At 33.0% G+C, this 20,000-nt stretch overlaps 1 protein-coding gene across 1 annotated transcript in view; it reads left to right on the top strand.

Annotated features, from left to right (window-relative positions):
• The first annotated feature begins 2,166 nt into the window (after nucleotides 1–2,166).
• LOC119582592 (U4/U6.U5 tri-snRNP-associated protein 2-like) overlaps nucleotides 2,167–20,000 on the top strand; it is a 21,140-nt gene continuing 3,306 nt past the window's right edge. The window contains 13 exon segments of the mRNA XM_037930966.1: nucleotides 2,167–2,358; nucleotides 4,861–4,998; nucleotides 6,349–6,462; nucleotides 6,777–6,952; nucleotides 7,365–7,553; nucleotides 8,653–8,823; nucleotides 9,108–9,266; nucleotides 9,739–9,867; nucleotides 12,890–12,985; nucleotides 15,257–15,258; nucleotides 16,933–16,967; nucleotides 16,970–17,016; nucleotides 19,416–19,544. Coding sequence (XP_037786894.1) covers nucleotides 2,265–2,358; nucleotides 4,861–4,998; nucleotides 6,349–6,462; nucleotides 6,777–6,952; nucleotides 7,365–7,553; nucleotides 8,653–8,823; nucleotides 9,108–9,266; nucleotides 9,739–9,867; nucleotides 12,890–12,985; nucleotides 15,257–15,258; nucleotides 16,933–16,967; nucleotides 16,970–17,016; nucleotides 19,416–19,544 — 1,479 coding nt within the window. The 5' untranslated portion in view covers nucleotides 2,167–2,264.

Consider the following 20,000-nt stretch of genomic DNA (forward strand, 5'->3'; position numbering starts at 1 on the left):
GCAACAATGATAATGAGAGTAATATGAATTATGATGATGATAACCGAATTATGATATTGATAATAATAATAGGAATTATGATAACGGTAATAAATGATAGCCGTGTTAAAGATAACGATGAAGATGACATAATAGTAATGATAATGATTATAACATCCATGATGATAATAATGCTAATTATAATATTAATAATAATAATGATAATAATAATAATAATAATAATAATAATAATAATAATTATTATTATTATAATAATAATAATGGTGATAATGATGATGATGATAATGATAATAAAAATAATAATAATGATGATGATTATAATAATGATAATAAAGATAACACTGATATTTATAATAGTAATGGTATTAATAACGATAATAGCAACAGGAATGATAATAGCAACAACAGCAATAATGATAATGATAATAGTAACAACAATAATAATAACAATAATTATTATAATAATGGTAACAAATAATCATTATAAAAATGATAATAAAAATAAATAAAATTATTATAATAATGATAATAACAATAATTATTATAATAATGATAATAACAATAATTATGATAATGATAATGATAACAATAATGGTAAGAATATCAATAATAATAATAATATTGAAAATAATAATAATAGTAATATCAATAATAATTATAATAATAATAATAATAATAATAATGATAATAATGATAATAATAATAATGATTATTATTATTGCTATATTATTATTATTATTATTATTATTATTATTATTATTATTATTATTGTTTTTATTATACTGAAAATCATCATCATCATCATCACCACCACTATCATCATCATCATCAGTAGCAGCAGCATCAACATCAGCATCAGCATCATCATTATCATCAACATCATTATCATCATCATTATCAACATCATTATCATGTTCATAATAATAATATTAATAATAAAAACAACAACAACAGCAATAATAATAATAATAATAATAATAATAATAATAATAATAATAATAATAATAATAATAATAATAATAATGATAATAACAATAATAATAATAATAATAATAATAATAATAATAATAATAATAATAATAATAGTAATTATTATTATTGTAATAATTATTATTATAATTATTATTATTGTTATCATGAAAATCATCATCATCATCATCATCACAGTAATACTAATATTCATAAAAATAATAATGCTGATAATAATAATAACAATAATAGTAATAATGATAGTATTACAACATTTACTGCAATAACAACAACTATTATTACTACTAGTACTACCACTACTAGTAGTAGTACTGCTACTACTCAGGGGCGTCATTTCAGCTTTTTCTTGGGGGGGGGGGGCAAGGGGGGTAGGTGAGTGAAGCGAACAAAAATTTAGAAAGGAGATATTCTAGATGCATCTTTAAGCTATAACTGAGCTATGAGTTAAAAGTGTAGATGGGGGGGGGGGGCAAGCCAAGACCTTGATGGAGGCAAGCAGAGTCTTCGGGAGGCCAGTTGGCCACAGCCCCTGCTGCTACTACTACTACTATTACTGCTGCTGCTGCTGCTGCTGCTGCTACTATTACTGCTGCTGCTGCTGCTGCTGCTACTATTACTGCTGCTGCTGCTGCTGCTGCTACTATTACTGCTGCTGCTGCTGCTGCTACTATTACTGCTGCTGCTGCTGCTGCTGCTGCTGCTGCTGCTATTACTGCTGCTGCTGCTAATAATAATAATAATAATAATAATAATAATAATAATAATAATAATAATAATAATAATTATAATATTGATAATAATAACAATAATAACAATAGTAGTATTTCTATAGTAGTAGTAACTGTAGTGGTAGTAGTAGTAGCAATAGTAACAATAATAATTATGATGATAACAATGAAAAATATTAAAAATGATGTAAATGACGATAAGAATAAGAATAACAATAACAATAACAATAACAATAACAACACCTATAATGATGATGACATTAATAGTGGTAAAAACAACAACAATGATAATGTTGATAATGATAATCATAACAATGATACAAAAGATAATACTAATAGGACCAAGTAAAAGAACGAGCGTGATAACAACAGTAGCAGCAACTTATAATATATCCTAAAAGTAAGATCCTCGCAATCCGCAACCCTTACAAGAACGACCGACAACGTTTTGAATTGTTTACGTTCGAGAAAGAGCCAGCGTCGTCTCTCGGTCTGGATTCAGGACCTCCAAAGTTGCATGTTATCAGAAATTCTTGACGGTTATGCATGATGTCAATTACAGAAGAGAAATTCAATCCCCCCGTCAACCAGGCGGTCAAGAGGGAGTTAGAAGATGATATTGATGATAAGAGAGCAGTTAGTAAGTACATTTCTTGGGTTTACAGAAGGAAATAAAAATGTGCCGGCATATCACCTTATTTTATTAGTAGAATCAGTATGAGTATTAGTATCTCTGAAGTTGCATATCGCGTTCGTGAATTTATTATACGATAATCTGTGACGATTTTAAAAATAAAACAAATGTACATCTTTTTGCTTGGCCGAAATTTTGGGGTGAAGCAGGCTCAGTTATAGTAAATATAAAACTGAACCCTTACCTATACGAAATCAAAAAGAAAACTAAAATCAGTCTAACAAACTTTAGGTTAACATGGAAAATCTACAGCCCATAAAGCCAGTTTTCAAAAAGGCCACAGGGTAATTGTTGAGGAGACCTTTACATGGCTGATTATAATTGTGGTATCGATGGGTTCCTCTCACCTTCTAATACCCTTATATGTAGAAATTATGCTGTGGTAAGCCACCAAATACCAACAATCTTGGTCTTGATAACTGAGGAGGTCATGGAAGGTACCAGGGACATTGTAGGGTAAAATATAAACAATATACACCCTGCATTAGACATTATAATGTCTTATTATTTGTATAATGCTATTACAGTGAATTTTGGCATATTTTATTCACATTTTACCCCTTAATGTCCCTGGTGTTTTTCATGGCTCCCCTGCCAACAGGACCAAGAATAAGGGGATATAGGGATATTCCCTCAGCATACTGGTCATAGAGGGTGAGAGGAATCTATTGGTACCACTATTGTATTGATCAGTCATGTAAAGGTGTTCTGAATATTTACAATTTACTAAAAGACACACCAGATTTTGCTAAAATCAGTGGAAATGCACTTCATCCTCTAGTAATGGACCTACATTTTTTATGGTATAGTATCGGTTTCACTTAGCCATATAGTATAATTGCCTGTAATGGATAGAACAACAGAAAATAGGACACTTTTCATTTATGGCATTTCCCTCACAAGTTGATAATAAGAAAGTTGTGCAACACCTATTACTTTGGTATAAATTATAGTCAAATCAAATGACTCTATTATTAATAAAGGAAAAATAATACATTAAAATATCTGTGCAGGCAAAGAATAAAATCAGAAATGAAGGAAATATCTTCTGACAAATGCCACATTGAGAGTAAGTCCACGGGGACCCAGGGCCCAGGTGGGGATCTGGGGGCGAAGCCCACAGGGTTAGGAAGTTTTTGGGTTTGTATGGTGATTTTTGTACATCCCAAGGAGTGGCTTTAGTAATAAGGACATAGTCTCAGAGGGGTGCATTCGCTTCATAAACAATTACCAGTACTTCAACTTATGTCATTTATGATAAAAAACAATATGAGATTCACAAATATTACACTATGAATAATTGGAGCAAGGAATAATAATTGCAAGGTAGGATGGCTGTATGAAACAAAAAAGTTACCTTTTTTTATACAAAACTTTCTAACCAAGCAATCTGAGGTAACCCCTAATCTGTACCAAGATCCTCAACCCTGGGGGCATTTATGTATTGGGGGCCTTGCCTCTTGACCCCCTACTCTGATAAGTAAATAACCTAGGGGAAGTGGTTCTAGGGGCTTGCATTCAGTAAGGAAATACACTAGGGATAAAGTGTCAGGGAGCTTTCCCACAGTAGGACAACACCCTAGGGGAAGGGGTTGTATGGGGGCTTATACCCAGTAGTGAAAGACCGTAGGAGAAGGAGGTCAAAGGACTTGCCACATATTGGTGTGTGTGTATGACCTCCCCCCACCTCCTCAACCTTTGATTCTCCATGGATTCCGATAGGTAGGAAATGAGAAAAATAATAGATGCTGCTATCTTATTATTCATATTATAAACTCCCTAAAAGTGTCCAAATTCATCCCAGTTGCCATTACTGTTCACTGTTTGCAGAAGTGTTTCATTGCACTACAGGCCAACTATGAAAGGACACTTTCCAGGAAATTTGTTACTGAATATGGTTCTCACATGGATGTTGATATCATCTTCTTGGTAATTGTTAGAAATACTTTTACTGAAATAATCCAGTGATGTTAGAAAAGCACAATTCCATGTGAATGAACATAGATAATTGATTGTAGGAGAATATATATTTTGAGGTAGACAAGTGATTATCTTTGCTCTGTTAAATTTTTTGTACCCTTACTCTTGATCAGATTGTTTTGTGGGGGTAAGAGAAGGCCAGTTTTGTACAATGCACAAGATGGATCTCTTCAGGATTCCATCCAAAATCTTTTATAGACTATATTGTATTAGCAAAATTTCAGGATATGTACATAATGTCACAAGAATCATGTTTGTGGGAGATGAAGATTATTATGGTGAAGTCCTGAAGCATAAGCAAGGAATGTATTCTGAAATAAATAACGACATGGAAAAATTACCCAGTACTGGGTATTAAAAGATATAACTGAAATATTCAGTTGACTTTCTTCACTTGGCTTGTGTTGATTTTAGAGACATTGATTGATAGAAAGTTTGTTTTCCTAATGTTTTTATTTCTTTTTCCAGCAAAGAAGTCACGTCAGTGCCCTTACCTGGACACCATTAATCGTCATATGTTAGATTTTGACTTTGAGAAGTTGTGCAGTGTATCACTCTCAAGAATTAATGTGTATGCCTGTCTAGTTTGTGGTAAATACTTTCAAGGTAAGTAATAAAGCACAATCCACTGATACAGGATATAGACACTGTCCACTGTAATTTTGTTTTATCGATATATAGAGTACTTTTAAAGTGCATAATCACCATGGAGTCAACTATAAGGCCCACTGTATCTGACTGTACCTTTTATCCCATTCCTTGAATTTTCATTAATTTTTCTATTGCTTTTGTTATCATCAGTAGTGTTATTATTATTGCAGTGTAATTATTATTAACAAAATTATCCCTAATAATATTAATTCATTATCAACTAGCAGGGACAGACATACATCAGTGTCCATTGCCCCATGTCTGGGCAATTGTCTGGCATGAGATCAAGTGACTTCCTGATAATAGTGACATGGATGTCAGGAGCTGTCACCTCATTTCTGGCAATATTTCCCATGACATGATAGGACTTCAATATGTTATTATAAGTATAAGTATATAATTATATTAATAAAAAATGAAAAAGTTTCAAGGAGCGGGATGAACAGGTGAGGTTAAGTATAATTAGTAGACTAATTGACTCTATGGTGACTAAAATCTTGTGGGACCATCCATGTGTCAAGTGAAAGTGATAATACATGACAAAAATACATTAGAGGCATAATGTGCAAGGCATAATGGTAAAAGAATCAATGTATAATAATATAATATATATATATATATATTATATATATATTTTATATATATAATATAATATATAAATATATAATATAAATATAATAATATATAATATATATATAATATATATATATATATATATATATATATATATAAATATATATATATATATATATATATATATATATATATATATATATATATATATATATATATATATATATATATATATATATATATATATATTTATTTATTTATTTATTTATTTAGTTATTATTATTTTTTTTTTTATCAGTTTCATTAAAGTGACAACCTTATTAATCTAAGGAACAAACAAAATAATTTTATAAATAGTTTCAATATTAGTAAAGTATTCAATATAACATGTCCTGATCTTTCCTTTTGTATGTTAAAACATAATATGCTCAATAATTATGGATATTGGTATAATACCCATTCTTGGGAATTTCAAATACCATTTCTTTTTAATATTTATCTTATTTTTCCTTTGATATAATCTGAAATCTGGTTATCAAAATGTATATGTACTTTCAGTACTTGTTCAAGATATATTACCATCATAAATTTACTCTGGAATTTAGGTCTTATGATTAAAGCAGATTTCCATAATTTTGGAGTCCGTCATTCCAGTGGAGTAGTTGACCAGTTTGTGTAGGTATTTTTATGAATTTTTATTTATATTGTTTTTATTTTACTTTTTAACCATAGGACGTGGACCCAATACACATGCATATACCCACAGTGTGTCAGATGGTCATCATGTATACCTCAATTTACAATCTCTCCGATTCTACTGCTTACCTGACAACTATGAGATTATTGGCAAGTACTGCACCTTCAGTTGTTATCAGCAGAATCCTTTGCTATGTGTATTGTCATTTTTCAGTTCTGTACTCCCTGAAAAACATTCTTCTCGAGTGGAGTGTTATTTTGAGATTACAGTTTTGATCAGATTGATCTTTAAGCTACACCTATAGAGGTTGATATCAATTTTATACCATACTGAATTTTGATTTTTTTTTTTTGCACATTGTACCTTAATGCAGAAACTGTAAAGTACTCCACAACACAATCTTTCTGTTAAGTAACTACCATGAACTCCATGCATTCAGATGCTAATTTAATTTCTATTTCAGATTCATCTCTTAATGACATTATATATGTTGTGAATCCAACCTTCACAAAAGAATACATTGCAAAGAAAGTAAACCAGAGCAAGATGAGCAGAGCATATGATGGTACTCTTTACCTGCCTGGTATTGTGGGCTTGAACAATATCAAGGCTAATGATTATTGTAATGTAGTATTACAGGTAAGGTTGTGCCTAAAATCCTCTATTCCCATATTTGCATGCATGCCTACTTGCCTGCCTGCCTGCAAGTGTGAACAAGCTTAGAACTGTTTAGGGTGTCAAAAAATTCCAGAGTTTCTATAATAAATATATTTTTTTCCTTGAACTATGAAAATTTGATACACAGTTGATATTACATACTATATTCCAGTTATCAGTGAAACTAAATTTAAATAGGTTGTGAAGGTTTAATGATTGCATAGACTTAGCATATATTAGATATTTGGTTCAAACAAATAGGAAACTGCTGACAATCCAACTGATGTAACTAGGACCTTTTCATGCAAACCTTTAATTGTGTGCAATATCCAATGGAAATAGTTTGGAGCTGATACCTTGATCTGCTTTGTAATAATTTTTCCTTATTTTGCAGGCTTTGTCAAATATCACACCTCTAAGGAACTACTTCCTAGATCCCAATAACTACAGTCATATTCACCATGCACCAGGTACAAAGGGACTAGCAATGTTTCCTCTCATTACAAGATTTGGCGAATTGGTTAGGAAGTTATGGAACCCAAGGAATTTCAAGGCTCATGTCTCTCCTCATGAAATGTTACAAGTAAGTTGTTCAATAGATGCAGTAGGGTTACATGACTTAGACCATCATTTTCATTTTCTCTAACTTAGGTAGAAGGGCTGTTGGTCCAGTGTAAGTATCCATAAAAGGACATTTTTATCATATTTACATACATAAATAATTTTGTCTTCAGTTATAGAGTAATAATGGCAATGTTTTCTTTTCTCATCAGTTACAGAATAATAACAATATTTCCTTTTTCCTTTAGAGAATGTAGTCATAGCAAAAAAAATAAAATAAAAAATAAAAGAGGAAAAAAATTACCAAGATAAATCATATCAACTTCAAAAGGTTTCATAATTGTACACAAATATTTATGGAAATTTTGCATGTTTGGCTGCTAAAAGGTTATGGATTACTTAAGACAATTATTCTGTTAAGTTTAAGTTTTAAGATGATTTTTTAAACTGTTTTTGATAATAGAACTATAAAATTATCCAGTCTCTATGGTCTTTATGACTTAAAGTAAATCACCAATTTGAACTTTACAATCAAATTGATAAAAATAACAGTCCTCATTACATCTGTCCTACTTCAATGTAATTGAAAGTGGAAACATAAGCATCACTTACAAACTTAAAAGACTGGCCTTGTTACCATAAACATTTTCTTCAGTGAAATGGTTACTCAGGTGATTGAGGATGTACAGATTATTGAATATGATTTATATTTTCATAAGCATCATCAGTATTACATGATTAAGATCCATCTATTGGAAAAATTGCTTGTCTGGATCTTATTTGATGATTTAATAATTGAATATTCAGGTTGCCATTACCATATTTTTTCATATTTGCTTTCCATCTTTCCAAGCAAAATTTTTATAAATTATCATACTGTTTATCCTTTCCTATTAACTAGATACCACTGGGATGCACTGCCATCCCCAGTGGTGTCTAGTTTAATGGAGTTTAGATTATTAATTGTCTTTACACATAGATGGCTCCACAAACCAAGGGAAAGAGACATCATTGCTCTCTAACAAGGATTTCATTATCAAGTTGTAACCTCTCATTATTATACCCCCCCTTTTGTATCATTTTTCACTCATGATATATGAACAAAATATTCACTCTTTCAGGCAGTAGTATCATGCAGCAGAAAGAAGTTCCAGTTCACAGTACAAGGTGATGCTATTCAGATTCTATCCTGGATACTGAATTCCATGCATCTTGGTCTGAAAACACCAAAACGCAAGAGCACAATTATTTACCGTTGTTTTAGAGGGACCATGAACATCTACTCACAGAAGGTAACAATTTTAGTCTACAAGTAGTAATGACATATGTATTTTGTATTATAATTAATGTCAAATTATTTAATACTGTGATATTGCTTGACAAAATTATGAATTTTGATAATTTGTACATTAATTAATTTTCTTCCTAAAAAATAATCTTCCTCATGATATGGATAGATAGATATATTTTAATCTTTCTTCAAGTCTCAGATATAATGAATGGGCAAGTAAAAAGAGTTTCTCTATTCTTTTGTTATGCATACATTGTATTCCTTATTGCTAATTTTATTTGGTAGATCCTTCCTGTTGAGATAGATGAGAAAGAGAGAAACCGTCTCTTGAAATGTGAGGAGTACCAGGAAAAGATGGAGGAAAGCCCTTTCCTTTATCTTACATGTGATTTGCCTCAGCCTCCATTATTCAAAGATGAAAAGAAGGAGAATATCATACCACAGGTATATATAAAAACTGGTATTATTGTTGAAGTAGGGGCCCAAATTGCATATCTGTTAGAATAGGAGTTGGTAATTTTTGATTAAGCTCATTGTAACACTGAGTGTGTGATACCTACACAGTAATACTGAGACACATGCATTCACCCACGGATTCATATGATACGTAAACTACTTCCTAGAATATGCACAATTTAATAGTTTTGACTTGGATTATTCTATTATTTAATCTTTTTATTTCATCGTACTATTTCAAAAAGTGTTTTGATATATATCTTTTACATGTGATTTCATGTGAGGGAATTTTTTTCAATATATTTCTTATAACTCTATCACTTCCCACATGACCTAAAGGCAACTGCAATAGTTATAGAAATACAGTTTCATTCAGGAAGAATCTCAAGGCAAAGCTTAATTAAAAGCAAAAAATCAAATACTTGTGATGATGTTTGCTTAACTCTAAATATATTTTCAGGTGAGCTTGTATGTCCTCCTGAGTAAGTTTGATGGCAAAACTGGGAAGGAGTACCAGACTTACAAAGAAAACATCTTGAAGAGATTCCAACTGACTGGCTTGCCCCCATACCTCATCCTGTACCATAAGGTGAGACAGTGTTTCCCTTGTGAGAACCTTTAAGCTGTGGTTTCATTGCTCAGACTCAGCTATAGTCCCTGTGATACTTATGGCTATCCAGCCTCCCATACTGGGCATATTACAAAATATACACTACCAAAAACTATAGGCATCCAGGATGGCTTCAAAATGAATTATGAAGCAAGGATATCTGTACTATGTATAGATATATAGTTATTCTTGTTTATATAACCCAAAGCCGATGAGCATGGCATCTGCATGGATGCCATGTTCACTTGAGTTTACTCTATTAATTGTTTTTACACAGATGGCTACAGCTGTACTAAGTCACCAATGAGCCAGTTATAAGTACTACCTCTCTCCTGTTTACCCTTTTCCTTGATTTTCAAAAATATTTGATGTTATCTTATATTGCTGTTACTAATGTCAATAACATTATAATAATTATAATGTCTATAATAAGAATAACACCATCAATATTCATAGTATTAGTTAAAGATTTTTTTTCCCTGCAACTTGAAGGAAAGGTGATATATATGTATATATATGTATATATATATATATATATATATATATATATATATATATATATATATATATATATATATATATATATATATATATATATTATATACATACATACATAAACAGGTATATATATAAACCTTTAATGCTTTCCCCCCCAGGTAATTCTGGCCATGTTCTGGTATTCACTCTGGGGTGCATGTAATTATGCCTTGCACCATGCTTGCTACCTGGAGACTCAACCTAGTGGTGTGCACATGTCAGTGCATGTTATTCAGTATTATATGTCTGCCTTCACTATGACACCTAGCCAGAACAAAAAAGCTGCAATAATGGTTGCACATAATACCATTTTTAATGGCTTGTTTAAGCCACAGGCCATGGATTATTGAGGCTGATAATACAGTTTAGACTTGCACTCATAGCAGTATCTATGCATGTTCAGTTTGCCAGCAACTCTAGTTACCCAACTTGTCTCTCCCCTTAGCTGCAATTAAGGGCAGTTTTATTACAAGTTTCACCAAGGCAGATTTAGGTCTTGGTTTTTCAAAAGCTAGACTTTACTCACTAGGATATTTCACTAACAAATGTCAAATGCACAGCTCTTGTTAGAGTGTCTAAACTAGAAAAAAGTCATCTTGGCTATCCCCTACATATGAGAAAGTAGGATTAAATTACTCTAAACTGCAAAAAAAAAAATATATAATGCAACAAATGCATATATTTATCAAGAAAATTTGAAAATAAATATAGATGCATGAATGGTAATATACCAAGAGGTGACTCAGTTGTAGGTAATCTAAAACATTTAAATAGTTGATTTTTGCTAATATCATATTATATTTCATTATTATGATGATATTAGCTTTATGTTAATATATACCTTTTCCTTGTGACTTGTTTAACACTTGCTGACCCCTATGAAGCTAGAGAACCAGAAGCTAGAACACTTGCATAAAACTATTAATACCTGTGTTGCCATTGTAAGAACACTTAATGATTATTGCTAACTGTGTTCTTATTAGAGAGTTAGCCCATATCTGTTAACCCATTGCCAACGGGTGGCATGTACGTACATGCCGTGGCATGGCGGGACCATCTGCCGGGGGCACGTACGCACATGCCATAGAGGATGCATGGACATGCCATGAGTTTTTTTTTGTTACAATCACAGCAAAAGATTATTTTTCTGCCAGTGAAAGTGTGATTAAGTCAGTTTTAACACTTTCTCATTTTTACCATGCAACAAACAAAAAAAATGCAACAAACCGACAATTTCAACTCCGTGATGCCGCACACTGCTTATTTTATTCGGACTATAGACCGAATAATGATCAACTATGGAGTCTATATAACAACAAAAATACCCTTCAGTCTCGATTTATCTGGAAGTTTGGCAAGTAGAGAAAACTGAAAATACAACATATTTTCGTAGTATTACAAAGAAACGGCAAGGGATGCTGGTATTTGGCATGAGTGGTCGCGCATGCTCGGGTGACGATATAAGCCCCCGGCAGCGAGGCCCGGGCCTCTATAAATGCTACCTGTCAGTAATGGGTTAAGTGTCCACTGGGTAGTGAATTTTCTTCACACCTTTAGGGTTTTGGAAGTGAGAGTAGATTAATGATGCATATGCACTGGCCATGGATTAGCAAATAATTTCCTAGACATATTCAGAGTTTTGAATCAGTAAGTGGAGAAAATTAGGATAGACAAAACCAAGGGCTGGATAATGAAGAACCCCCCCCATTCAAACTTGATGGCTGTAGGCAAGTGTATCATTAGCTTAATTATTTGATAATGAACTGCTTTACTAGAGAAACAAACAACATATTCACATTGAGTACCAGCCTGTGGGATGCCAGAAAGACTTTAATGATAATATTTAACAGACTTGTTAGTCAGTCATAAATTATGGATTTTCATAGCCCTCAAGTTTCTAGGTAAAGAATGCTTAAGTTGTGGTATGCTGTGATGCTGGTACATGTGACCCAGCAGTGATGGATGAAGATTGAGTTAACCCAATGTTGCCAGGAAAATGTTGTGCTCATTTTTTATTTATTGTGAAATGTTTCTGCATATAGAGAGCCACAAAGGTGTCAATTAGTAGACCTTGCAACCTTACCTGATTTCACCTTTCCTTGATTTTTTTTTTTTCTCCTCTTTCTTTTTATGCTGTTATTTTATAATAGACATTATAATTACTATAATGTTATTGACATTAGTAGTGGCAATATAAGATAACATAAAATATTTACGAAAATCAAGGAAATGGGTAAACATGTGAGACAACTACTACTCATAATTGGCTCATTGGTGACTTAGTACAAGTGTAGCCATCTATGTGTAAAAACAATTAATAAAGTAAACTCAAAGTGGGCATGGCATGTACGTACATGCCATGCCCATTGGTTCTGGGTTAATGATCTTCAAATATTTGCATATACATAGAATGCCTTTAGATTCTCCATGGAACCACTAATTTATAAAATGTTTTAATTTTCAGCGATTTACAAAGAACACTTTCTACATTGAGAAGAATCCTACAATTGTCAATTTCCCGGTGAAGAATATTGATTTGACTGAGTATTTGACAGAGGAGGTAAGATGGAAGCATATTTTAAAAAAATATATAATCCTTATTTTTTTCATATAATCGAATATGTTATTCTCTCCTCAGTTTTACTAATTGTATTACACCTACATAGTCTTGTTCATGAGACACAGCTATCTGTCCTCTCTTTACTAATGTTTATTTATCATTCTCAGTTCCATTTGGTTCTTGCTTCTAAAATCTGCATTGCATGCAGATATCTTTTCAAATACAGATATATGTTCCATGTGATTACTCTCAAGAATATGTAGTGTGTAGATTTTTTGTATACATGTAAATATATTACTCTTTTTAAACACTGATTTGTGTTACATTTGATTACTCACAAGAATATATTAGTATGTAGCTTATAAGTAAAGGTTTAATGAAAATTAACATTGTAGAAAAGTAGAATGAACATATATTTACATATTTGAAATAGAAAAATTTAAAGTAATGGAAAATGAATGTATACTATTGGAAATTTGACTTGAAATTTTTTTTAAATGACATTTTTGGGAATTACTGTTCCACCTAGCTCAAAATCCTTGTCCACTCTAAAATCTGATTATACCATCAAAAAGGCAATAAAGATCTACATAAAAAAGAAACAAAAAAGGCAAATACAAATTTTAAAAATCTGTTTAAGGGTAAAATAAAACAAATTTTAAGAATAACTACTTATCTTTTTTTATTTTATTGTTCATATCTATTTTCTCACATTTCTTTATGGTTACACTAGGTAGGTATGACATGCAAATTATACACACTATTAATGTTCAAAATACTGCTCTTAAAATGTCTCTTAGTGTGTAAATTCTGTACAGTCTAAGGAACACAGATATTATGTATTTAAATACATAAAACAAAAGTTTTATGAGTGAGTAAAATGAATATTCAGTAATAGAATTTGAAACAGTTTTAATGGAATGAACCTCCCCCTAATCCCTTGCTCATTGTTGTCGTGGGGGCTTTTGAGACCGAGACTAAATCATCACCCCTACCATAAACCTCAACCCTCGCCTCAACTAATTTTGCATGGTCTTTTTTTCTCCCCCTTTCCTTTTTATTCTCTTCTTCATCCCCTTCTTCTGTCCACTTCCTAAGGTATAAGAGCCATGCTGAAAGGATGAAGGGCTGTCTTTGTGTCAATCATGAATGGCCTCCAGGAGCCATGGGCACGGTATTCCCTTGGTTAATCGTCTATCCCTTACCCCTCATGGGGACCCTGAGAGGTAGACTGTTTCTCCTGCCAATGGCCAATAGTGAAGATTTTTTACCCTTGTTAGGGGCATTAATGGTTGCCCTTGCATCAACTGGCCTATTTAAGTTTGATTTCATTGGTTTCCTGACCCCTGCCTTTCCTTTGACCATAGCTCTAACCACTGATACTAATACCCTCTCCTCAGTGTTTCCTGTCAACTATTCATTCTGCATCTACCAGGTCATTACTCAACCTTCAGAATACACCCCTTCCTCTCTCCTAACATCCTCCACTCCATCTCCTACTGCTCAGTCTTTTTTCATTGTCTACCCTCACCCTTATTACTACTCTTCATTCTTATTGTCCTCCTCCCAACAGTACTATCTCTCCCCATTCCACCCCATTTTCCATATGTCATTTTTCTATTGCTTCCACCTCTGCAGACCTTTTGAGTACCCTTTTTGGCCCAGCCAAGTGGGATCAATTCTTTGTGATTCCCCCTACAGCCCTGTACTCTGACAATACCCTTCTCGTCCAACGTCTCCAAAAACAAGTAGGCAGAGTTGTCTTTTGGAGTTGTTCCAGTCATTCATGGCTTGTCACAGTTACATCTGAGTCCCAAGCTTGTGCACTATCTACCCTGTCTGACCTGACTGGGAAACCCATTCCTGCCCAACCTCACTCCTCCCTTAATACTTGTACTGGAACGGTTTCCATCTCCTTGACCGATTGTCCTGTCTATCACAAGGATTAGTCAGACTGTGAAAATGACTTGCATGCATGCCCCATTGACTGTGATGCAGAGGCAGTCCAACACTACACTATTCCTCCCAGAGGCCAGAAAAAGTCTTACACCAATATTGCAAAGATTAGCTTCCATAAACATGGCCTCCCACATAAAGTTTATATGAGTGGAGGACCCTGTACCAACCCCTTTCCTGTCAGTGTTAGAAATATTGGTGTTTTGGTCACCCAGCCAAACACTGTTGTTCCACAGCCCACAGCCCTTCATGTGCCTAACATGGTCAGTCATGCATGTGTACCAATTGTGGTTCCCATTACATATTTTATAGGAGCTGTCCTGCCTACAAGCTTGAATCTGAGGTAGCAGTTCTCGGATTCAAACTAGGCCTCACTCTACATATTCCAAAACTGTACTTCACTCTGTTCCCATCCCATGTTCTGAAGAAGTTTCAGCATCTCCCCCAGTGTCTCTTCCCACTACCCTGAACCATCCTATCTCTACTCACTCTCTCCCCAAGTCAAATTCCTTTTCCAGTTTAAATCCATATAATTCACTATCTATCACTTCTCCAGTCTCCACTCCCACTTACCTGCACACCGACAACTAAATATTCCACCTATCTCTAACCCACTCTCCTCTCTCTCGACATCTATGCCTTTCTCCTCCACATAAAATTTTGTTTTGCGACCCCTACCCATCTCCCCCAGAACTCTTGAAGACTCCAAAACATCTAAAATACCCAAAAGATGCTCCACTCCTCCCACTTCCAATCCTCTATTCCATTGCTCAATTCAAGTATTGTGATATCCATCCTCCTCCTCCTCAAGTTCCTCTACCCTCTCTCCACTCTCCCAAAGTCCACCCAATGTCCTCCCTTACCACTCCCACCTAGATGCTCACGTAACTCCCCTATGTCACAACAATGTCCTCCAGATTCCTCCCCTCCTGACATTCTTCCTGATTCTTCACCACCTTCTTCAGTTCCCTTATCTCATTCTCTGGATTCTTCTCCTCCTTCTACAACTACTAATTCTACCTGTATTACCTTTTTATTGTTCTGTAATAACTTTTGTAGTTTTCTTCATATATTGCTACTCTCCCTTCCTCAGACACATACTCTCCATTTGATCTGATCACCCTATACCTTTAACACCTTTCCCATTTAAACCCCCTGTATTCCATTTCTTCCCCTCTATAACCCTTTTCACTATCATCCTGTCTTACAGAATTAGCCTCTGACATCTAACACATCTTATCCTAGTTGTTAATTCATATCCACCCTTTTCACCACAATACTTTACCATTGTGATATATGACCTTTGATGTCTAGCGCATTAATTTCTTGTAACAAGTAACCATTAACCATTAAGGAAGAAACTCTTATTAATCTTCAGTTTTAATTGTCAGACAATCTTAGTTACTTTGTCAGTTTCAAAGATGACAGGGTAGATATAAAACAAAGTAAATTTTGCATGCATTTTCTCAATATTTGTATGTGAAGATTCAGTATCCGTGTTATTGTTGTTGTTTTTGCCAAAAAATATCTTCGATAAAAAATTATGTTTTAGCCAGAGAATTTCAGTTTTCAACTACTATGTTTAACATGTTGATGCTGAAAGTGCATGTAAACAGGCAGTAGTTCTGTTTGATTAGCTATTTGTTACTAAGGAGTCAGTTACTAGTTCTACCTGCACTTTATCATTTTACTCCATTCTTGAATTTTTGAGAAAGAAAATTAAAAAATATATATATATTATATTACTCTCATATTAATAGTAATGTTAAACAGATTAGATCAAGGTAGGTTTTAATGATTCTTTGGTAAGTTGCTTGTGTGTGTAACAGAATTAAAACTAACCACAGTAGAAAATTTCATGTACCTGCACCAGTGGTGTCAAAAAAAAAAAAAACTTTTTTAAGAACAGCATAATACCTTACGTGATGTCAAACATATTGCACTTCAACAATAAACAATAATCTATTTCTGTGCATTATTTTAGCTTCCAGTGAAGCAAAAACACCAGAACCTATTTATGATTTAGTGGCAATATTGTGCATGATGGTGAACCAAGCTCAGGGACCTACAGATCTGTCATCTCAATACTCCACTAAATAGTGATCAGAACTTTTGTATCCTGATTACATATGTTTTAAATTATTTCTATTCTCAATCATATTATTTTCCAAATATTCTATTGTATCATTACAGATGTGATAACAAGATAATTAACATTAGGAAGTAATTGTCTATGACATTTCTTGTTTAGTGTCGAGACAATGTTTAGTATCTGATAGTTCAATAGTTAACATTTTAGTGATAACAACTGACTTTAGTTACAATTTGATACATCTTTGAGTCAGTTCTTTAAATTTGATTAATTTCAATTTTCCCATAGATTATTATACTGAGTATAGTTCACACAAGTCTGGAAATAGGTTTCATTAATTAACAAGATAGACTTATAGATAGAATAACAGGAGACTTAGAATATTACATGAATATATTAGATGTTGGATAACTGTAGAGTGAAGTTATTAATGGAAGGTGTCAATTTGGTAAAGGAAAGGGAGAAATGGTGAGATAGTTAAAGAGCATAATAGTTTTGTTCTCCTTCCCCATCTTAACAGTAAAAGAGCTCTTTCTTAGAGGTTTTACTTGTGATGTATAAATGTGTTTGAAAGGAATAAATTGGTTCTACCGATAGTATCTTTGTTAATTATTTGTACCATATTTACTTGCTATCATCACTTGGATGTAGAAATAAAGGATGAGAAAGAAGTAAGCATCCCTTTAGTGATGACATTTTTGTGATTAAATATACTTTTTTTTGTCAAGACCTGAAGGTTTGGATAATATCATACTGTGTGTATTCCAGGGAAAATTTTGGAATTAATATTACCCTGATATCATCATGGCATCTGCGAAATGTCCATTTCCACTGTGAGTTTAATTTATACTTGGCTTTACACATGATGGCTTCACAATACTTAGTCACAAGGAGTCAATTTTACTATTTATTTTGAAAATATTCTCTTTTGGTATGCTCATTAGTAAGTTAATGGCATTATAATGATTATAAGCTTTAATAAAAATAACAGCTCGTATTGAAGCTTGAAAGAGAAACTTTCTTCCCAAAATGTCAAGAAGGGGAAACCAGGTGGTCTAAAATTTGACTCCTTGGTGGATGAGCTCTTTTGTATTTACATTTCACAAAAGAAAACTAAGTGAATATTCTTTTCTGGTGCATGGTTGTTAAAGAGTTTGAAAAAAAATTGCAAAAAAAAGTAAATTAAAAAAGGTTGAAATAGATTTCAATTAACTCTTCTTTACTGAATTGAGACTGTGTAAACCTTATTTGGGAGTAAAGCAAAGGGTGTAGAATTGGTTTGGCATTATTGGAGATGTACAATCCTCCTCTCTCCTCTCTTGATGTACATGTCAAATGGGAAGCTGAGTCTGATTTCATCACCTGTCATGGCATTCCATGCATCAAGTGGAATTACTGGGTATGATTCCATATTTCATTGGCCATAAATGGTCCTGCGATATTACATACATAAGAACAGTTGGTCCTTGGCAACTGAGCATTATTTTACTACTCCCTAGAGGGTAAAACATTTCCTTTTGTCTCCCTCATCATCCCAAGTCTATCTTGCTTGTGTGATAAATGCTTTGGAATGTTTGTGTGATATTCATGAATTTCACATAGTCTATATCTAATATTTTATTATTTTTAATTTATTTATTTTTTCTTGTACTTTAAAAGATTAGGTTGTATATTTCAGTAATTTTGTGAAATCAAATAACCCAAGAGGCCTGATATGATCCAAACCCCACTCTGTAAAACCTTTGCATGAAACAATGTTTATATTTATGGGAAATAAAAAACTTTTTAAAGTATGTCTTTGCTACATACTATTAAAGAAATAATATTGATCACATACATTTAATCATGTGGTAGATATTTGGAAATAAAGGATATAAAGATGAATAACATACTTATGAAATGTTACTTGCCTGATCCAGTTCCCGAGGGTGGGAATAGGGATGTGTGGGATGATTCAGGATTTGCACGCATTCAGCTGCTAAACAAAAAAATTAGAAGAATGAGGAATATATATTTAACATGCTCTGTCTACATTTGGCTATGCCATATACAATTTTCTAGTATTTCAGAATAAAACAATTCTTTAATGCCTTTTCTTCAGGGCTGTAGCTCCTGAACACTTGCACACAGAGCCAAACAAGCAAACAACTATTTGGGGCAAACAATTAGCTGGCTTAAATATATATATCTTTGCCAGTTGGCATTTGGGCTTGGCTAGTCATGGGACACCACCAGTGTTGGGTTAAAATGACAGATTATTTGACTGGAAAGAAGGGGGGGAAAAGGGAATACAATATTTCAAAATTCCTGATGGGAGAGATAGCACTTATCTTAGGTGGAGCTCCTTTCAACAATTTCAGCTTAGCTCCATTCACTTCTTAGAATAGCTTATCTTTTCCTTTTATTTTTTATGTGTTGTTACAGGGCACTGGGAAGTGGTATGAACTGCAAGATCTTCATGTTAAAGAAATTGAACCTCAGATGTTAACTCTGACTGAATCGTATATCCAGGTAAGCAAATAATATATTTTTAAAAATTGCTGTGATAGTAGTTGATTCTGAAAGTTCTATTTTTCTATTAAACAAAATTTTGTATATGGTGTTTATCATTCATAGTTGAAATGCATATTCTTGCTGTTTATGTGTTACAATAATGCATCAGAAATGCACAAATACTAACAAAAATTGATCCGGTAAAAAAGAATGTTTTTCAATAACGTCTTTTTTTGGGTTACCTTTGTTTAAGTTCAAAATATCAAGCTTTCAGTTTGTTCTTGCTATTTCATTCTATCAGAGTGTTCACATTATTTTTGTCCATATACAATGATATTTACTTTTTTGTTAAATGTTATTAACCCTTTGTGCTTGGATTGCATGACATGTCCACTGTGATTCAACCCAGTGCTGCTGGGGATGGCATGTACATGTATGCTATTCCCACAGTGAGTTTATTATGTCTTTACACAT

This window comes from Penaeus monodon, chromosome 2 (assembly GCF_015228065.2).
Source record: "Penaeus monodon isolate SGIC_2016 chromosome 2, NSTDA_Pmon_1, whole genome shotgun sequence".
NCBI lineage: Eukaryota > Metazoa > Arthropoda > Malacostraca > Decapoda > Penaeidae > Penaeus > Penaeus monodon.